Source organism: Anopheles funestus, chromosome 2RL (genome assembly GCF_943734845.2).
Source record: "Anopheles funestus chromosome 2RL, idAnoFuneDA-416_04, whole genome shotgun sequence".
NCBI classification, from domain to species: Eukaryota; Metazoa; Arthropoda; class Insecta; order Diptera; family Culicidae; genus Anopheles; species Anopheles funestus.
The window spans coordinates 96813079-96835284 of NC_064598.1; the positions used below are offsets into that span (position 1 = coordinate 96813079).

The window sequence follows — 22206 nt, forward strand, 5'->3', positions numbered from 1 at the left end:
TTCTAATTCTTGTTCGAGTGTGTCATTTGGATGTCTCGGGTATCGTGCCTACAAACCCATCACAAAAAGCATGACCCCCTGGGTGTGTACGTACTGAAAACAGGCCGCCGATAAAAGGCAAGGGGCGTTCGTGCCGATATCAAATGTCATATCATTTGAATTCAAACCCCATTATCGGCAATTATCCTGCCATTGCGCGTGGAAGGGAAAACCCATATACACACGTAAAGGAAAAATCGGTAATGCACCGTGCGAGATGGGGCGCGGAATAGAGCACATAATTCTAATTTCGATAACGGCAAAATCGGAACCGGAACCACAACACCATGCGGTGATGATGGACAGGGAAGGTGTGTGTGTGTGTTTTTAGCCAGCGAAAGCTAACCGCGGTACCCACTGCACACGCGAAACCGAGCCGCGAATGCGCGCCCGAAACGTGACCGCAGAAATGATTTGCGTAGCGGAGTAATTACGTGGTTTTTATTCTACGATAATTATCGTTACGGTTGTTATAGTTTTTTTCCTCTCTCTCTCCTCATTTTCAATTCGTATCATAGCGGCCTATCGTAACCGCGTTGGGCATGGATGGATATATTTCAGCGTGTTCTGTTTTTTTTAATTTTCTTTGCTAGACAATTTTGTATGTCAACCTATCACTGGCACGAGGGATAGAGCAGTAAAGAAATAAATATTCTCATAAGACTTAAAAAGTTATAGCAAAACCATCGTCAGAAACACACGCACATTCCGATTGGCTTACGGGAAACTATTTTAATTGCGGTTATTAATTGGAAAACCTTTCTGGCCCGAAAATGTCTGCTAGCTACGGTAGTCAATATTTTCCGTTATTAAATGGGCGACGAGAGGCAATAAATAAATTCCTAATCGGAACCGTGCGGGATCGATGCAGGAACGTGGAAGAAAATATGAACCAAACAACAACAAAAAAAGGTTCGTCGCTTTTACCTTCTCAGGTGGTTCAGTCACTGAAAGTGATAGGGCCAACGAGCTACCATTGGCTTAGAAGGAAAAAAAACCTATCTTCAGGTGTGTCCTTTGCTTCGCTCGTTTGATTGTACAGGGTAGGATTAGTAAGGTGGAACGTTTTTAATATGTTACACCGTGTGTTTCTTGTTTCACCGGCTGTTGATGTCTTTCTTGAGGTCTTTCATTAGATCGCCAAAAAGAAAAAACTGTCAAACGATCGGACATTAACAGACATAAAACATGAACGAAAGCAGAACACACATTTGCCGTGGTAACAAAAAACGTGTTCCGGCTTTTTTTTCCCGGCTGATCGAGAACTACGCAAAGCTCATTTGGGATGGTAATTGATGGTGATTAATAATGAGACGGTTAGAGGAAGTTCTTTTTTTTTGTTTTTGTTTAAGCTGCATCACTTTATGGTGTTGCCTTTTTTAGATAAATGAAGTCTTTTTATGGTTTTATGACACATTGCCGATGCCGATGATTAAGATACCCACGGTGGAACGTGCTTTTTCGGGTGCATTGATCGACGGTGATCTTTCTCTCCCGCGCGGTGTGCAAACAGAATCCGTAATTGATGTCCTCATCTCGGTGACTCGGTGACGGTGAAAAAACATTTCCACGAATGTGTTCGCACGGGATTGCGCTTGATTTCGTCATCGGACATTTCGGACACTCTCACGCACCTTAATCACACACCGTTTGCCTATTTTGTTCGGCACTCACCGTAGAGGTCACCCGTCGGGATGGTAGTGGCGATAAAAAAAATCAATTATTTAACTAGCTTTAGGCAAATCGTGCGCTTCACGTTTGTTGTGCTAGCACAAAGCAGTCCCGTCCGATGGTGGCGCGTAAAGTGATTGACACCTTCGCTGTTATTTTTTTACGATTTTCAAACGACTCCACGCATTGTACTAAAAATAAAGTGCCAACAACATCTATTAAACGCTTGTTTTGTGCTATTCACTGTCAGGTTTTTGTTCGGATTTGTATTGTGCCACGGGAAGATTGGCATCGATGTGTTTTTATTTAATCATTTCTTTTGCTAGGAAAAAAAATCATTCCGCTCCGTAGGAGAGATGAGCGTTGCGCAGAAAAGCGTTTTTTTTGGACAAAAATTTGCAATTTACAAAACAAAAAAAAGACAAAATGAAACCGTGCACAATTCAATGCGCAAGATGAGACTTTGCGCAACACAACAGTAGGCATTTTCCAACGTCGCGTTTGTGCAACATGAGGCAACTGGCCAAAGGGAATGGAAATCACTAACCAATTGCGTTTCGAGTGTGGTTGGAGTGTGTGTTTGCCCTTCTCGATCACGATACAGTGCAACTCACATTCGTGAAGTGAATAGTGGCTCTCCAGAAGTGATGTAGACGATCGTTCCCGTTCGTGTAGAATGCAATCGGGAGGATTGATTTATTTGCCCTATAATTTTCGACTTTCGGGGGTTTCTTTAATTTTGATAGATTTTCGATGTTTTCTCCTATCCCTCAGACCCTTTTTGTTCGATCCCATTTGCCCCTGGCGTGCGCCTAACGGATGCGAAGTGCGCAGGCTCTTTATTAAACAATAATTGGCGCTTAATTCGTGGCGCGCTCTCGAGTGCATCCTAACCTGTGTTTGCAGGCGGAAACTGTGGAAACCTCTTGAAATGTACGGTTTTCGTACACATTGGCATCCCTCGCAGACATTAGACCGCCCTCTCCTTACCACGTGCCTGGCGTGGTAGGGTGAACCGCGTGTGCCAAGGACCAGCTGCACTTTTGTTGCATTTCTGCGGTACCGTTCAATTTCCGAGCTCTGGCATTAAGCACACATCACTTCTGCCTCTGTCGGACAACTTCATCAAGCTGCACAAACTGCTAGCGCAGGGTCGTTCAGAGTATCGTTTTCAATTTGCATATTTTTGTTCCCCCTGTATGGCGGGAGAAACTGAAAGAAATGAAGGAACCCCAAAGCCATTGCCAACGAAGCTTGAAAGAGGATTTTCCGCCACCAGGCGGAGTTGTTTTATTTTGGTTTCGTTTCGCACACTCAGGTATTCATTCCCGGGTTTAAATGTTTGTGACCGTGAAATGGAAGAAGAACGCATCCGGGCGCTTCTCGAAGCGAGGAGAAATGGTGCATTTGGGAAAAGGATTTTTCGAGGTTTGGAAAAGTTTTACAAAAACCCAACAACTCTCGATCCTTCTGTTACAAATCGCATAAATATTGACAACTGGATAAAGGAATCGCCAGCAAAGGTACATGTAAAAAAAACAAAGCCAAATAAAACAACAAAAAACATCAAAAACGGATGGCGCCAGTAAAAGGTAAATCCTTTCCTTTTCAAAATAAAAGGAACGTGTTTATTGAAATAATAGAAAATAATTGAAAGCAAACATATCGCATTACCCTTTTGGTGAGGATTTATTTTTCGTTGTTATTTCGGCGTTACCGATTGGGCACGTTTGCATTGAAATGCTACCAGCGTTACCCGATAGCGGTGGACAATTCCGGAGTAAAAGAACCACTTTTTTTCTCCTCTCTGTCGACATCAGGTATCGGTTTTTCTGGGTTGTGCGTGTTTCACACCCCATACCGATCCGGGGCTTGTTGCGGGCGATTTTGTTTTAGGGTGAGAGAATTCAATCGGAAAGCTTTTTTGGAAACATGCAGAACCACCCGTAAGTATCACACCCCGAAACGCATTACGGATGCAATGGATGACTTAAAATAAAACCAGGAAACACAAAGAATGAGATGCAAACCTTCGAAAAAAACCGGGAGAGAGATAGAAAAAAACTAATGCTGAAGTTAGTTTCTTTGGATCACTTTACACACGTGACAATCATAAACAAATAACCGGTTGATTTACAAACGAAGCGTTACGTTCGTTGCTTCGTTCCGTTCCAAATCCGTTCCGATCTGCCGCAATCAACGCTCGGGGGCGCTGCAATTCACAATGGACGATACGCGATGAACCCCATGTTGGGTGTGAAGATGTATCATGCGCTTCGTTGCTTCAGCTTTTTTTTTGTTTTGGATTTAGTTAGTGTAAATTAACATTTTCTCCAGTTTCATTCCACAATAAAGTATCACATCTGCAAAAAGTGCTCTTTTGCTGCACGGTGTTGCATACTAACAGGCGCTTTACGGCCAATGATCATGCACCCATTTTGCATCCGTTGCATGCAAACCAAAACGGTATTGCGGTGGGAACAAAAACGGCCGGCTGTGAGTGTGTGCGGTTGCACGGTCAACATGAAACCCCGGTTGGGATTAGGAAAAGGGTCATTCTGACCACAAGCCCGGCAAAAAGACGGTACCCACAGGGTCAAGAAACGACAATCCGCAAAGCAAACGAGGTACAAATTTCGGTTGTAATTGAAACAAATGGGCGCATGCATTCACGATATCAATGGCTGTGTGTGTCTTTCTTGTCCCATCTGGTAGAGAGGTTGAAAGAGTTGGAAAAAAACCCCACTGAAGAGGATTATGGTCATTTTCTTCTTGTCTTGTCGTTAGCCTCAGATTCCACCATGCATCCCTGCACGTTTTCGGTTGGTTTAAATGATCAGTTTAACCATTCGCGGCTTAAAGTATTTCACCCCGAGAAAAGAAAAGCAATAACGAGCAACGAGAAGCTGCAAAGAAAGCACAGGAAATAAGGGAAAGGAATATCAACCAACGAATGACCGTTTGGATTCGCTTGCATCGCGGGATACATCATGATTTATGACGCGCGATTAAATGGCCACGATGCGCCTTGATATACCAAAAGACGGCGATGTCGGGACCTCCTGTCGACAGCGCCGGCACCACACTCACCATTTAGTGTGCGAGAATGCAAATAAACACTTCGAGGAATTCATACTCCCAGAAGCAAATGACCACCGGAGGTGGTACGGCGGTAGCGCCAGTTCTGGGATTCAATTTCCCAAAAAAAGCAAATTCTACTTCCGAACCCAAAACAGCAGCCCCCGAAAACAATGGTTCACAACTCTTCTTGTGGTCCCGACCGTAGAGACAAAGAGGAATTAATCACAGGCTAGTAGCGGCACCCATCCTTCCTTCGGCGCGTAATGTTGTAGCTTCTGGAGTTTTTTTTTTGTTTAAATGCTACCAATTTCCTAGAAGACAAATTCCCCATCCACCCGCCCCACGGCAACGGGTTTGATTCGCGCGGGTTTCCATCGTGTCACCTTTTGTTCGGGGCCTAATTAAGGTAAAACAATTTACCATCCGCACCATCGTCGGCGAAACACGGAGACACTAATTACCATCCAATTAGTATGCTAAGCGAGCGGGAACACCGAACGATTCCGGAGCCGACCGCATCAGCAGGAATCTCGTCGTGAGATGTCTTAATTTCTTGGTGCTGAAGAGAGGTCCAATTCAATGGGAAGAATTTATTTAACGGCCGTGGGTTGTGCGGCTCCTAGGTAGCAATTCTTCACCAGAAAGTCCTCCAAACATCTCTGAAGACCTCCGGGTGAAAGTGTTGGATGCGCGCGTGCGTAAAAAGCTCAAGCTCCCGGTAGCTCTGTACGCTGTGCTGTAACTCACCCTCCTGCTATTTGTTCCCAAAATTAGCAAATAAGACGCAGCAAAATAGAAGAGGGGTATCCTTTGTGTTTTTGGGGACCTTGCGGACGGTGCGGAATCGTTCTAGAATCGAAATTAAAAATTCTAATTCTTCTCGATCACGTCGAACCAACAAACGAAGGAAGGTGTGCTATTTGCTCACCTGCCTACCGTGGGATGATTGTAGGTGGTCACTAAACGGTTCCAATCGTGTACCATCTTAATACCATTACGAGAGTGGGACGACGTTTAGAACGAGGGCTGAAGTGGTGGGCCGTGCGTGCGCACTAATGGCGTCGCAGTTGAGGATCGCCGTCCCGTCGGCGACTCGTTTGAAACGCGTTCGGAATCAAATTTCAGCCGAGTGGCATCGTTACAACCTACACCAGTTTTGTTGGAACCCACGCACTAAGCTAATCTCGATGCATTCGTTCCCTTTCGATGGTATATCGGAAGCCCTCGCGAACGTGATACGGAGGTGATACAAAGCAAACAAACCTCTTGGAAGTTGGGCCTTTTTTGTGGGAACATTGGGATGCAAACGTACCATTTAACGGAACACTGTTCCTGACTTTGAGGTTTGGAAAATGAGCATCCGTAAGCTCGGTTGATCAAGCAGAGAGGAGTTTTTGCCTTCCGTTGATTATATTTTCACTTCGCGAAGGAAAGAAGCTTTCCCATTTTGGGGTCGAGAATGTAGCGAGATCAAAGGCTCAAACGACAAGTTACTGTCCTCTGGTCTATCTCCTCCAAGCGGTGGCAAAGGATACCTGACTCCGAAAAACGTAACGACAGCATATAAATTCAATTCCACACGGAAGTTCGATGTGGCTTCAAGGCATCGAGTGTCAAAGCCGTTTGATGCATCTTCCATCTACAACCTGGTGCAAAGAACATCCCTTACAAAGAGTGAGTTTCAAACCACGGTGTTCTCATATTGTCTGGTTCAAATGTGACGCGATGTGTACATGTGGTTACATTGTTTGAAGTCATACGGCTACAAAAGCCCAACGAACCAAATGGTGGATGAAAGCATTCGACCTTTTCGTCCCTCAGGGAAACGACACAAATTCGATACCTTTCACCAGCGAAGTACGCGATCGAAATGTTCGCCATCGACCAAATAGAGCAACCGCATGGCTAAGAGCGCCCGGCGGTTATCATTAGAATTGAGTCATTTCGTTGTTAAATTTTGATCACGGTTCAATTATGAATAGATGGTTTAATTAAATCGCAAACGTGTTCCGATCCCGTACGGCCGGTAATTATAATGGCTATTGCCGTCCGATGGAAGGGATGGATGGAAATATTTCCCAAAATAAAGAAGCATTGTTCATGCAGCAGCAGGAGGCGGTCACTGAAGTCGCCGCACACAATATTGCACACAATTGGCAAACAGCAGTAACATGCGCAGATTTTGTTTGGCAATTTTGTTCCGTTTTTCTGCTTTTTTTTCTTTCCTCTCCCTTCCGGCCGATTGGGGTGCGATTGTCCAAAAATGGTGCTTGCTCGATGCTCGACGCTTTGTAACGGTACGGTACCCAACGCCGACACAAATCGTTGTTAAGGTGCCGAAGCCGAACCCTGACCGGAAGCAAACTAATCAGCATTCACTCAAATAGCTCAAATGGGCAAACCAAGAATGGTAAGCGGGACGAGAACCGTAAAACCTTTTCTGGCGGAAGATGCAACAAACAACGGTTAACGTTGATGTGCGCGGGATGTACGTAGTTGTTGCGGAAATCTATTCAATTGCGCGGTAAGAAGGAGGAAAAGCGGATCGAACACGGGACTGTGTACAGGAGACAAACAAAAACGCGATGACCACAGAGACCGGAAAAACTTTTCGCAAATGGTGAAACACAGCGTTTGTATATTGCAAAGGTTCTAGCTCTCGGGGTATTTCTGTTTCTGCTTTGATGGCACGTTTTTGCTTCAAAATAGAGGGTTGGTTTAGCCATTTTTAGAACCGAAAACCACAGAACGCCTTGATGATTCCCACGCCACTGGTCACCGACGAATGGTAATCAAAAGCACATTTTCATTTTATAAAAACGGTAAAGGATGCTTCCACGGGGTTTAAGGATAAACTATGCGTTTTTGTGTTTATTTTCCCACCCGGTGAGACACCAAACTAAAATCAGCATGGTATCGGTTTGCCTCAGCCAGGATCACCCGAGTAATGAAAAAAAAATAAGGACACCGGATCAAAGAAAAAAAAGTCGAAGGAGTTTGAAAACATTCGAAAAAATCGAAACCTCATTAAAGAAAATGAGAAACGCATCACACTTGAGGAAAGCATCAGGGGGAAAAAAATCGATCATTATTTTTCCATCACCGGTGAAGGATACGGCCACTTGGAAAGGAAGTCCTGTATCGATGGGAACGCCTTCAAGACACTTTCTCCCGGGCTTTTTCTTGTGCGGTAGAACGGAAAAAAGGATGCAGTACCTAGCACCGAAACTCACCACCCCCCGTGGAGGACGATTAAAAAACCCTTTCCGGAGGAAAAGAAAAGAATGAAAAGTTATCCTGCGGTGAACGAAACGAAGATCGTCTTTGCCCCGTTTCTTGAAGCGTTGACTTTTCTTTTCCCCGATTCGGTTCCGCCTTCCTGGCCCCGCCCGGGGGGGTGGAAGGAGTTCCTCAGCCAAACAGTCATCCTTTTTTTGTCACTTCTTGAAGTTGTGTTGCCACCATCACCCTTACGGCAAAACCGAAGCGTACAATTACGCCACCATAAATGTTCTCCACAAATCGAAATTACCGTTTTGTGAATGGTTTTCGCTTTTGCGCAACCACAGCAGGGGAAGAAAAAGCATTTTACTTCGAAGAAAAAAAAAACCTTCTTTTAAAAGGGGTTTGTTGCAAACGCAAGAACCGTCCCAAGGATACCGAAGCGATCCCGAAAGCGGACAAATTGATTTCCGGCCAATAACTGACACTTTCGGGGTGGGTTTTTATTTGGGACTGTTAAAATGTAAATCGTTTAACATTTGCAACGAGGAAGTAGCTTAATGTGGAACTTTTAATTTGTTGCTGTTATGTTTCGAACCCGGAACGCTGTTTTAGCGGTTATTGGGACGAAGGAAATATATTTTATTTATTTTTTCTTGTTGAAGGAAAAAAGTGGAAAAATCATAAAAATTGATTGACAAATTGTATGCAAGAGGGAACAATTAAATTAAAATGTACAGAAGCTTAAAAAACTTGAAAACAAAAAAAAGATTGAGAGTTTTCTTGTTGTTATGTTTTACGATTGGCCTCGTTCCTCTCGAGCACATCTTGCAAAACGTCAAAACTTTCTTCTCGACGTCACTGGCTCGCTTTTGTTTGTCCTTTTGCATTCTATAAGGAGAGCGAAAAATCATAAAATAGCCGTGCGTAACAGCACAGTTAAACTGCAAAAACGGAACGATCTTGAGAAGATTTCCCTTGGTTTTTTGCTTCTTTGCTTCGATCGTTTCTTTTCTCACGCAAATCATGCTGGTTGCAAAAGATGTACCAACGCGCAACCATGGCGCAATGTTTTTTTTCTGAAGTATGACACTTGACTTTTGCCTTTCGGTCGGGCTGACTGACTGTCAAAGGAGAGTACGGCGAAAAGAAAAATGGATTTTCAACCAAAAAAAAAAAACCCAAAATCCCATTTACAATGTCGCGTGTGGTGACTTATCGATTTGTTCGGTAGCTCAATTCACTTCTTCTGTCGAATAATTTTTCGAGGGCTCTTTTTTATCCGTTCTCTCCGTCATATTGTGCTTGAGAAATATGTCCCCTACTGGGGATGGGCGAACCAGTCTAGCGGTCATCTCTACTGTGCACTGCTGCAAAGATTAAAAACGGAAATGCAACAACCTTCCCCTTGGATTTCAAAATAAAATCATACCGGACAAACCATCGAGCTGGTAAAAGGGACGGCAAAAAGCAAAAAGAACGTCGATTGATGGTACTTGAAGGGAAGAAAAAATGCAATCCGGTCAAGAAAACACAAATTTCCCATCGAAAAGTAGCAACGGCCGAACGCCCGTTGAAGCAACTTTCCCTTCCCTTTTAGTGGAGTTTGTGCTTGGCGGAAAATTTTTTTGGGATGAAAATAAGTCCAAGAGGGAGTTAACCATGTGGACAACCGAACATGACCAGCCGATTGTAAGTGGTTGATTGAGGAAAACCATATGCCGCGAAGGGTGTTTTTTACATTTCTTTCTTTCCATGCGTAAAGTAAAGAACTTGTTCCGCGATTAGTGTCGCGAATGGGTAGAAATATAACGGCCCTTATTTCTCCTTACCATTCGATACCACAAGAATCACCCTTATGAAGGTAAACTACACTGTTTCCCGAACCCTTCTTGAAGGGGTTTTTTTTATTATGTATTGAAAGAAACAATTTTTCCCTTAACAATGCAAATCGTACTGCGCTGACAAGAAGCGCGCGCGCGTTTCTGGCGGTCGGTTTTTGGTTGTGATTTAAGGGGTGAAAGAAAGTAAGAAAACCCACCAAAAACCCGCTCGGTACGTAGTTTTTTAAAAGGGCCGTGAAAAATGCGCGATAAACGTGACACAAAAGAGCCGCGAATAAAACGGTGGAAGGGAAATGGGAAGAAATTTTCTTCCTAAAAATAGAAGAAAAAGGGCAAACAAATCGGTAAGTGAAAGTTGTTTCGTACGGCTTTCTTTTGGACCATTGTACCCGGTTTGTGTGTGTGTGTGTGTATGCCGTATTCAAATCTCGCGTCCAAGCGTAGAATGGACGCGAGAATTGTCTTAAATCTTGGGAAGCGTTCTTTAAACAAGGTTTACTGCGTCGGGTTGCGTCGTACCGTGAAATTGTTGCACACACAGTGGGAAATTGGTGGAAACGGGTTTTTGGTTCGTATTTTTTTTACCTCTTCTCTTTAGCATTATTACCTCCGTCCTTTTTTCCGTTCGTGACTTGTGGAAAAAAAGAGGAAAAAAAACTGCAGACGGGGAGTAGGATATATGCGCGTAGTCATTGTTATTACAGAGCTATTAAAAGATCTTGATTTATGATTTATCCGGGGTTTGTTTTTTCCCCCCCACTTCCTTCGGTCGGTTTGTTGGGAGTTTGTTTTGTCCGAAAAGCCTTCTCAATGGCACCTATTTTTTGGCACACTCATAATTGGACAGCTCCAGAAAACGGTATCCGTTGTGTTCGGGGAATTGCGGAAGAATGTTGAACTTCAGGAAGCCACAACATTCCTAAAGGGTATAGGAATTCTGGTTTCGGGTGAATGATTTGACGTGATAATAGATGCCGGAAGGCGGAACAAATTTTGCAACCAACCTTTAGACAATCTAGTACCAAAGGAACGATACCAAACGCGGAACAGATAGGTGAGAGTCGTAAAATCTTCTCCGCACATTAAAGAAACATAAGAATCATCAACGATTATTTTATGAGTGTGAAATATTTAATTTTTGCATTTTTTGTGTTTTTTTGCAACCCTTTTTTGTTGTTGTTAGACTATCATGCCATGACAGACATTTTCAAGTTCGTAACAATGTAGAACATAAAAATGTAAACTTTATGTGACGAGCATGGGTAATATGCTCGCCCGAACGGGGTTCATATTTTACGCGCTCAGCACAAATCATGCATGCGGTATTATTCGTTAGGAGAAAAGGTAAAGATTTAACAGGAAAATCGTTACCCAAGATCACCCTTTAGCGCTCGTCTAACCGATTTATTAAACCTCCCAGCAAGAAAAGCAAGGAAGCATTTCCCGCATCGGAACAATGGCATTTTTCTTATCCGCCCTTGTCTCACAAAATGTGAAACAATTATGCTTTCGCTACTTCCATATGCCAGGGGCCCGACAGTTCCATCCTTTCGATACCCCGTAGACCTCAAGAGAAAGCACATACACAATAAAGATTTTATTGTTGTTTTGCATGCGCAGAACAACCGTGCGGGATAGAATTCACAAAAAAGGATTCGTGAAACAAGCAAAAGAGGCTTTATTATTTGAAACGGTTCCCTCAACATCTATTTTGATGCGATTTGCTTCCACCTCGATGATGCCGATGATGATGCTAATGATTATGAAGTTGAGTTTTGCAAGGTGATAAATGATGGAGTAGCATGAAAACTCCGTTTCATTTCAAAAATAATTCGAAGGGGGTTTAAGCGCATGGTTCCGTTTTGGTTCCTTTATTTTCGGATTCATTTCTTCCTTCTCGTTGTTTCTTCCTGCGGGATCTTTGCATTTACCCCCTCTCGCTGACGGAACGGTGACGTAAGACGCACATCATTAATCGGCAAACCCCTGGAACGAGAACCACAAGACGCTTTTGACGGGTTGCGGTATTCTTAAGCCGGCGTTACGATCGATATGTGTTGTGTCGAATTTTATTGTTATTATCGTGAGGTTTATGAACTATTATGCAAAAAAGAAGAGAAAAATACATACACCTCCCGCCGGCATAGGTTTTGGAAGAATGAGCTTGCAAAGATGCAACAGCATGATAATGATGCATCCTTCTGGTGTGTGTTTTGCAACGGATACCAAAACAGGGACTTTAGTGTTTGTGATGTGGTTAGATTGCATACAGGGCGGCGAGCCCGATGCAATGGTGGGAAAATTCAGCCCATGAAAAGATAGACAAACCGCAAGATTTGTTTATATGATCTGTATCCGTTCCTTTGATCGCATCTCCATGCAGATAGTTTAATGGTAAATCGATTTCCTTGTGGCAAAACTTTACATACATCGTACCCAAAACAGTTGTAACAAAAGGGACATGGGAATGTAACCACACACAAACAGCAACAAAAACATAAAACGGTTCGAGAATAAATAATCATTCCTTTCCGTCGTCGATTAGCACAGAGTAATCAGTCCCAACTCGCAGACCCGCCCGTGATTGCCAATATTTTCTTTTGCTCGTGTCTGTGGTGGAAAAATTTACAATCACCCCGCAGCGTTGCTGCGCCGAGCATGATGACCCATGGAATGTTTATGGCATTCGGCATATGGTTTTAATTATTATCCTTCAGCTTGGGTGGCGGAATAATTCCTCCTTCCTTTGCGGATACGGTAAATCCCGGTTCTACGATTGATGGTTTATGGTACCTTTTATTTAAATTTTAAATTGCATCTCTGCCGATCGGCACCGAAGGTTAAATAATTTGCCATTGAATGAGGATTTGTTGCTGTGTTTGTGTGTTTAATTGCGCTTGCTACGTTTATGTGTTTAACCAGGTCAGATGCACCATGTATCGCGTTGCAACCTTTGCCGTATCGATCGACAAACAAGGGTTGAATTATGGATTTTTCTTTCCCCCACTCGTGCGGTAAGATATACTCACCACGATCGGATACATTGCAGTGTTTTCGGATTTAGTTGCAAAGTTGTGATCATTACTGGAATCTGTTCAAGTTGAACTAGAATCTGTCGAGGTTGATCTAGAATTTTTCGCCATTTTTTTAAATGTACTAACACATGTGTCATTAAGCAAAATCCAGAAATGACCCCAAACATTACCAGTTAAATTTGGAAAACCCTGTAAGATGAGTTGAGTGCTCACGAGCGATGAGGGTTTGAGATAGAAAAATATTTTTCAGTTCATGTACTTCTTATGAGGATATCCTCACTTCACAACCGGGGAAAAACGGAAGTCTACTTTTTTATGAGTTTGAGACCCTAGACCACTGAAAGAGAACCAGTTCCACAAGTACAGCACCGTTGGTGTAGCGTAAAAATAATTAAATTAAAATCAAACTGCAAAAAACAATCGACATGTCGATGTGTAGCACGGCGTACACGCTTAACCTCGCAACTCATCTTCGAGGCCACGGTCGGCTCTGGTGCGTCATTTATACCGATATACCCTGCCGTGTCGTAACGCGGCGTTACGTTTCAATCAGTTCACCCAACCGTAACGGCTGAACTCATTCAACGGTTCGAGGGCGAACGTACACCAGCCGTGGCACAAAGCGTGTGCCCCCTTTTACATCGAAGTCCTTGCTGTCGGGGATGGGTATAAATCCTAGTGGTTGCGTGTATATTTATAAAAAAAAGATAACCACAACACAACCCTGGATCTCTTCCCGCATCACCGAATCGATGGGGTGTCGGATGAACTCGTGCCACCCGGTGTGATGGTCAAAGAATAGATGGAATGAAGAGATTATCTCGGATTTGGGATTGGGAAAATTTCATCACACCTCCCACCAGGTAGCTTAGAGTTCTAAGTGATCTAAAGCTGGCCACCAAACAACAACAAAAATGGATGTATCGGATAGGTAAGGAGGATTAGACAAATTGAACAGAACTGGTTTGAGAAGAATAAAATTGAAACAAAAAAAAACGATTTCAGTTTGGGTTGAAAACAGTGAGCTGTCGTCATTTTAATTAAGTTTTGTCTTTAATAATTGTAAATAGAAAAAAAAGGAAAAGATAACTAAAAGACAATGGAGGATCATGGCGGAACAAAGATCATGGCGGAGATTAATCCTGCCAATGTGGTTAGTTAATTTAATGGCTCCTGGTTTGTTGATCTAGAAATTGATTTGTTACACCTTTTTTTTTTGGTTTTCGCTATTGAATTCCAGTTCGATCCTCAACCAAAACAGCGAAATTTATGTGAGCGCTGTTTATTTGTTTAAGCACATTGGAATGAATGTTTAGTAAATTAAGCTGCCAGAAAATGAAATAAAAAACATCTACTGCATTCTTTATCATTGTTATGTGTACGCGTTACTGCACATATCTTCGAAAAAACCTCCCGGTTTGTATTGGATTTATGCAAAACAGTTAGCAAATGGGACAGCAACAACCCTCCGAACGTACCCCTCCGTAGAAGGGTCGAGAGGTTGGGTCGTGTCATCGACAGACCGAGATGGTGTTTAGATTGGATCAGTGGAAATTAAAAAGTTCATTTCAAATGTACATCAAATGCAAATCAGCAGAAGAAGGTTTGACGCTCACCCAAAAGCATATTCCGTATTGGGTTGTTGCTGATTTTGTTTGTATCGGACCCGTTGGACGGATAAAGGATAAACTTATTGGGGTTGGTCCTATAATGTCAAAAGTATCAGGAGTTGCATGAAATAGGAATGAAATTAGTTGAAAAAAAATCCCTTTAAAGGGTGGATAGTACGCCTTAATTTACATCTCCTAAATTACTAAATTATGCAAAATTTTAAACATATTTTTTATTTTATGGGCGAAAGGAATTGCAGTCAGTCGTTGCATTTAGCGGCACACAAAACATGCTCTCATGTGCAAAGCAATTAAAATGCAACGCAATTTTGGAATTCAAATATATCACTATTAAGAACCACTTAAAAAAAAGCAATTTTATTTAGGTAAATATTTTGCTTTGTTTTGCCCCTCATACAACCATGGCGAAAAACACCTTCAAAGCAAAAAACCGGAGCACCGAGACAGGGATTGTGATTTAGATTCGGATAATGTCAAAGCCCAGTCGCCTCAGTCAACACCCAGGGCTGGCATATTTAGTGGAAGAACAAAACAAAACGAACCCTCTTGAAGGGGTTGAGATAATTTTTTTTTGTACAATCCAGAAAGTGAGCAAGTACTACACTTCCGGTACGATCGCAAAATGGGAAATATAGAGGGTTGAAAGGTAGGTAAAACACTGAGCTGTCCATTCGTATTTACCTCCGAATGTGCCTGGCTGTCAGTTGCAACGTTTCTCTCTGGTCGTCCAGTAGTATGATGCTAACCGCTGCAACCGTTTGTCAGTCCGGCAATGGGAAACATATTTGAATATTCCCAAGCTCCCAAACGGAGCTCCCAGTTGGAGCTCCCATTTGGTGCCATTGCACTAACCGGACGGGGCTGATAAATCGGTTAAATCCCCAGTACTGACCCGGTTGTTATGCAACAGTGCACAACGAATACAACGTCCCGGTTCTTCTTCCGCCTCCCTCGGAGGTGGTCCGTGAGATGCGTATGAATGAATGAAGCGAAGAGAATCCAGGAAAATTCCACCTTCACAACTTCTGGTTGCCTTCTCGCTCCTGTATTCAACCGACCGAATGGTCACTGGTGAAAAGCGATGAAGCAGAATGATAGTGGGAGCGGATGCGTACTCTGCAAGTCTACAATACCACGAGTGCACTTCAAAATATGCAGATGATCTTGGTCGAGTGCATCATGAATACCTGTGCGACGGGACCGTGGATGAAAGACGGAGTAAAAGGGGAAACCTTCACCAAGCATAAACCAACATCAAACCGACCCCAGACACACCGACCTGTCCGAAGAATGGATGCTCTCGACCCGTTTCAAACATGCCCACTTTAGTGTCCGAGTGACCGGTCGGAAAATTGAACCAAAAAAAAAACCGCTCCAACTCGAACGCATAACAAACGTTATGGAAAATTCACGGAAAGTTATCAGTTGTCCAGGGTGTATGTGTCAGGGCTCTTGTACCGGGAAGGACGAAATGAAACAGAAATAAAAATTTCTCTTTTGTCTGACTCGTTTGGACAGGGGTAGTGTGTGGGGTGGATAAGGGTTGAGAGCGTTCGTTCAGCATGAATTGAATTTCATTAGCCATTTTGTGTGTGGCGGAGATTTTTCCCTGCTATCCAGGCACCTGAAGGATACGGACGGTGGAATCGTATTTCCAAACGTTAACGTTGTTCACTTTTTTTCCTTTTTGCTTGCTGTTCACGCCGCACAGCAGTGGGTCGCGCATTTTGCCATATTTTGACCAACTCGGTGCATAACGGGGTTGAAAAATAAAATAATAAATAGAAGATGCAACACAACGGCACCGGCGTTGGTGATTATGAAAATTGTTCTTCTGTTTGCTTTCAAACACAAAATGATCTATTTGCATCACTCGATGCAAACCCCTGCTCTGGTAGGGTTTTTGATTTTTTAAAAAAGGGACAAAATCGTTTTTTTTTGTCTTCACACAAGCACCTTTAAAAGAGGGGGATGCTCACTTACGACTAGCATTACAACTGGCTTACACACCAGCAAATCGGACGTTCACGTTGAATGTCCTTCAATAGCTCAGCTTCCCTTCCCATCACACAGAGATGCACGTGAAGGGTGTCCGATGCTGGACGGGGTAGTAGTGCGTGCATAAATCATCTTGTCATCATCGCTCTTATGTTGATTATGAATAAATCACACACACATACACTCACTGCAGCAACACAACTGACAGCAACAATAATCAACAATAATAAACAAGCCCCGTTTTTGTTGTTGCTCACGTTCGAGTGGTCTCTTCTTCCTTTTTTCGGTGTGTGTGGATATTGTCAAGTCCTGGCACACTGCTGCGCTGGACTTAATTTGGACAGGATTTACTCGATGACACTCGATGCTGATGCTCGGATTTGCGTATCCTGCTTAGGCTCTGCAAGCGAAGGGTGGGATATCAAGGATTGAGTTCTGAACTTTATTACACCTTCGATAATGAATGCTTAAGAGGGATTAACGGATTTTCTTTCTATTCCATTTTCAAGTGTTCATCTCATGGGTGTAAATAGATCGTACCAGTAGACATTACAATAACACCATCATTTGTGTATAAATGTTCCGATTAGAGATGAGAATACTCACTCTTTTTAAAGAGCTGAAACAGAGTGAAAGAGTGGTTATAAGGATTTGAATCTTTTACTCACTCTTTTGAGAGTCATACAAATATTGCTCCAAACTAATCTTTTAATTACTCCTTTGCTCCTTGCTTTTACTGACTCACTCTCTCTGCCGCGAGAGTCTGACTCACTCCTCGGGGTTTTTTACTCACTCAATCTCTGTGGCGACTAATGACTAACTCTTTTGCATTTCAACTCACGCAATAAGAGTGAGTAAGTGTTTTGATACTCTTTTTTGGGTTTAACTTACTCAATAGGAGTGAGTTGAAACGAAAAGGAGGAGTGAGTCATTAGACGGCAGAGAGAGAGAGTGAATGAGTAAAAACGTAAATGAGTAAGTAAAAGAGTCATAAAAACTCCTTATGCTGAGTTGAAACCATAAACTCCTATGCACGATTAAACTCACTCACTTACTCCGTGTGCATATTTCTAGCTGAGATCGTATCGCGAAATACAAACCACCCCCAACAAGAAAGGAAAAAAAGTGAGATACAAATTAATCATTCACTTTATTAATGCTTTTTTTATTAGAATTAATTCCCTATCGTAATGCTGGTTTTGCTACCGTGTTTATCCTTATCAAAACACCATCAATCAGGCGGCTTGTTGGGTAGGCGCAGAACTCCCAACGCACAATGAAGTTCACCCACCAACGCCATCTTATACATCATCATCGTCCAATTAAAGTCGCATTTTGTTGCACCGTGATGTGTTGCTGGCCAGTGTGCAGTGTCCATGTTTGGTGTTCGAGTAATATTGCAGCAAATTCGTTCGTAACTGCACTTCACTTTTACTTTATTTTTTTGTTGTAGAAACCGAGGTGCGCGTGTGTTACAATTAATCAGCATCAGTAAATGATCATTAATCGTGTGTCACCCACCCACCCTGAATCCGGTGGTTCGGTCACCGCGGATTCAGTTAAGGCTGTCAACAAATGAAGCATAGAAACGTCGTCCAAAAAGCAAAAAAGGGGGTGTGTATTTGGATGCGATTAAATTAATTTGTTCCTATCCAATATACCGAGCTTTTTTCCGTTTTGTTTTGGGTGGATTGATGTAGATGTAATGATCTCGGGTTGAAGCGGCCAGTTAAGTGCAGGAACCAGTTTCTGCAACTGCATCATTACAACTGCCACAAAACTCGTAACCGAAACAGCAATTAGTCAACCCGGGGTGGTTGGTTGTGTCTGGTGAAGGAGAAAACAAAAATAAAAAAAACACGATCAATCATTGCCAGTTAAAACTTCTAGTTGAAGGATGACCACCAGCCAGCCACGGTTGCCGGCTGGTTGACATTGATGCCGGCTTCTAGACCGGTCTAGTTTTCGGTAACGTTTGATGGTGGTGGATTTCAGTTGTACCCATCGTAGATAAAATATAATTAATATCACATTAAACTGTGCGCTATAATTGACTCCCTGTTTTTTTCTCTTCCTCTCTCTCTCTCTCTCTCTCTCTCTCTCTCTCTCTCTCTCTCTCTCTCGCTTTCTTCAAATTTCGGCAGGCGTCAACATATGGGCGGGTGGACGACGGCAGCAGCAAACGCGAAACAGAATGGTCTGTCCGCGGCGACGAACGCACCGAGCAGCAAGAGCGCCACCACGAGTCCGGATCGGTTGCGCGGTGCAACGCACGATCTGTTCGAACTGCTCGAACGCGTCCAATGCTCGCGTCTGGACGATCAACGATGCGTTCTACCATCGTACTTCACACAGGTGCGTAACTATGCTTCCCTTTTCCCCCCCAAAAACTACCATCAATGACTATTATTATTTTTAAGCCTTTTACGCCACTTGAAACGTTTTTTTAATTATTTTTCCGGTCACATGAAGGAGCAGCAAAAAGGAAGACTTTAATTTATTCACTCACGTGCCACACACACTCGGCCACTTAAACGCGGAAGTAACGGACACGTCAGGCTAGAAGGCGCTTTATGCAATCGTTGTATCGTGTTGCAGCTTGCAATTCATTTATGAATATGATGGTGCACTGTTTGTCGATGCAGTTTTGCCCAGTTTATTACTACTCGATCAGCTCTAGCCGAGAGCTCCAGTTTACTTCCACTTTCTTCATATACATTTGAAAGAGTTGTGAGCACGCGATCTACGCGCACGAGCCACAAGTGGAATTAGTCAACTTTTTTTCCACCCCTTGGAAAGAAGGGGTTTGCAAGTGTTTTGCGACCTTCAGTGACGATGTTCTTCCAACCGTTGCGGTTCGGTGCGCTTGCTTGAACTATTTAACGAAACGTCCGCATATGAGTGCCGTGTTGTCATTATTGGTTTCGGGCTGTAAAATGGTCTTGTTCACGTTCCACCTTATCGGTCGTATGTCTTTAAAGCGTGTAGCGGTGTTTACGTGGTACGATTATACGGTTTTTTTTCTTTTTGCTAACGAGAACTGCAACGACATGTCCGAAAGACGTTAAATGTCCACATTCGTCCACTGTCGTTGGAAAGTATAACCTTGAGAAGCAAAGGCTGCACTTGTCTCTTGTGGCGGTTAAAAACCATCCCTCGTCATGATCGATTGATCGTTTCTTATGCGGAACTAGTAAAGGCATACTTTCCTATAAGTTTCGTGTGCCATAAAACCTACCCAACGGGCATTCGCATGTACCGCCATAAAGTGATAAACTCTAAAGTCTGTTAAGCTTTGCTTGTTGTACACTGATAGTTTCCATTTAGCCGTGTACATTTGTTTGACATTGATTGAAACGGGCCGTAGTTCAATGTCTTCAAACGTTCGAAGCAGTCAAACATCATCGATGCGTGAAAAGTTAGAAAAAGAAAAACCCGATTTAGTTTTATAATAGATTATTTTGTTTCTTGTCTCTCTTCGGCAAACATTACACCTGACCGGATGATGATTGCCAACAGTTTTGTGTTTTATAGCTCAGGGCAAATGGCATGAGCTAGGGAGAGGGGGGGGGGGGGGAGGGAGGGGGGAAACAAGCGTGTAAGGTCGCACCCATTTTTATAAAAGGCTTTTATATCTACACGCGCGCGCGTGCCCAATGAGATTTGGCTCGATTATATTTCAATGTCAATCGAGAGAGCTGCTGGTCAAAAACTTTTCCCACCTTGGTGGGAAGGATAAAATGGTTCGCTAACCTCATTTCGGTGCAGCTTCCGTTTCGTGTCGCCGTTCTCTTTTCGAATCCGATGTCGGACAATCTGTTGTGTGGCAGATTTGCCGGAACCGGAACACCCCACAGCATGTCCAAGCTATCAAGTTCGTAATCGATATCAGTGACAGAAAGGATTAGTTTTGAAATTCCAACTGGAAGTAAGTTAAACGGCGGAGGATGATTAGGTGAGTGAAAATCGGATTAAATACTCCAACGGAAGTACCAATCCGATCCGACCCGTTGAGGATCTGTTCTATTTTTGTGCGGTTTTGTGGCCACTTGTACCCATTGGATGGTGGTTGTGTGAAATGGGTTTGTTAAAGCGTCTTCAGAAATAAAGGAGGAACCGCGAATTGAAAACGAAGGCTGGAAGGTTCTCTTTTAACCTTACTGCCCGAAACGAAGGCCAAGAAATCCGAGGAATCTCCAATTTTCTTCATGACTAAGCATTGGAAAGTGCTTCCCCATTTTTTTTTTTTTTTGGAGGATGTGTTCGATTGTCATTGTGTATTTTTGCTTCAGCTTTTCCGGGCACTTTTTCCACCCTACCTGTATGTGTGTGTGTAGTTCTTTTCCATTTCATTTCCTTTATTTATTTGGTGGAAAATTCAATAGACCATTGAGCACACAACCTTTGGGACGTGCGTATGTGTGTATGTTAGATGGACGATGGAAAATGATAAATGATGGAGAAAAGAAAAGACTAGAAGCACACAGAACTGTGTGGCTTCTCGGCGACACGGTGATGAGAATATAAACGATCACATTTTCCAATTTCTCACGACAACCGATGCGTCGCTGACACACAACAACCAGAGTCTGTTGCCGTGGAAATCGTCTTACCAACCTGTAATCGCGATTGTGTCCTTACGCTTATGTGTCTTGCATATTGTAAGCAGGTCGAACTAAAAGGCAGAAGCCCACTAAAAACAGGACCACGGTAGAAGTCGTGTTTTGAGTTTTTTGCAAAGAAGCACAAGCGACAGCCTTGTTAAAATCGTCCTTTTGAAATGAGAATTGCATAAAGTTAGGAGCAAATAATTGGGCTTTACGAAAATAAAAAAAACGCCTGCAAGGTATGCAATAATGTAACAAACCGATCAAAAGTGTCTGTTTAACAGCTTTTTTGCCACTTTTATCAAGCCACTGCCACCTGAATGATATGTCTCCGGTAGGAAGAAAAAACATGGAGAAGAACATAAAACACGCTAACACCAATTCCCGGGTTTGTTCGTGGTGCCGTTTATCATTTTTGATTGAATTGCTGCCACTCGAATGGAGCAAGGATAGGGTCGGAGCCGCCGCCGGAGCGAAATTAGGTTAGAGGAAATTTGAAGAAGAACGTAGCAAAATATGTTCCCACATGTTTCCGGAAGATGGATCGGAAGCCACACTAGACGGACGGTCATGCGATGTGCGCCATCTCGCCGCTCCGCCACCAAGCATAATCGGCTCCGTGCGGTTTGGTGTGTGCGCGCACCCGTTGGCAGACCGTTGGGCTCCATAAATCCGCTCGCGGGTTCCGGAAAAAAAACCTTGCAGCTGAGCGTGGAACATGCCGTAACCTAAGCAACGGCACGCTAACCATGCGAGTGGAAATAAATTTTCACAAAAACGGTTTAACCTTTCGCGTACGACATCTAGCACAAAGAGTCGGGCAGCTTCTCGAAGTGAGCAGAACACAACACCGGCAACAGCTGTTGTTTTTGTCGTCCGCGTGTCATAAAACGTCATAAACTCTCGAACACACCACAAAAACCCCCTTCCAGCGCGAACGTGCGGTACGTGTCCACGGTGAAGGATTAAACTTTTTTTTCCAAATTGTTTTCATATTTCTAAATTGACTAAAACCCAACAGAATGGTGGATCGCGAGCTCTTGCAGATTGATAAACTACCATCCGAACGAATCCGCAC

General features: G+C 43.2%; 1 protein-coding gene across 9 annotated transcripts in view; it reads left to right on the forward strand.

The window, feature by feature from the left end:
• The window catches only part of LOC125763379 (rap1 GTPase-activating protein 1), a 156808-nt gene that overhangs the window by 77119 nt on the left and 57483 nt on the right, over positions 1-22206 (forward strand). For all 9 annotated transcript variants that reach the window (XM_049426493.1, XM_049426497.1, XM_049426498.1 and 6 more), the window contains one exon: positions 18666-18876. In XM_049426493.1, coding sequence (XP_049282450.1) covers positions 18666-18876 — 211 coding nt within the window. The remainder of the gene's footprint in view (positions 1-18665; positions 18877-22206) is intronic.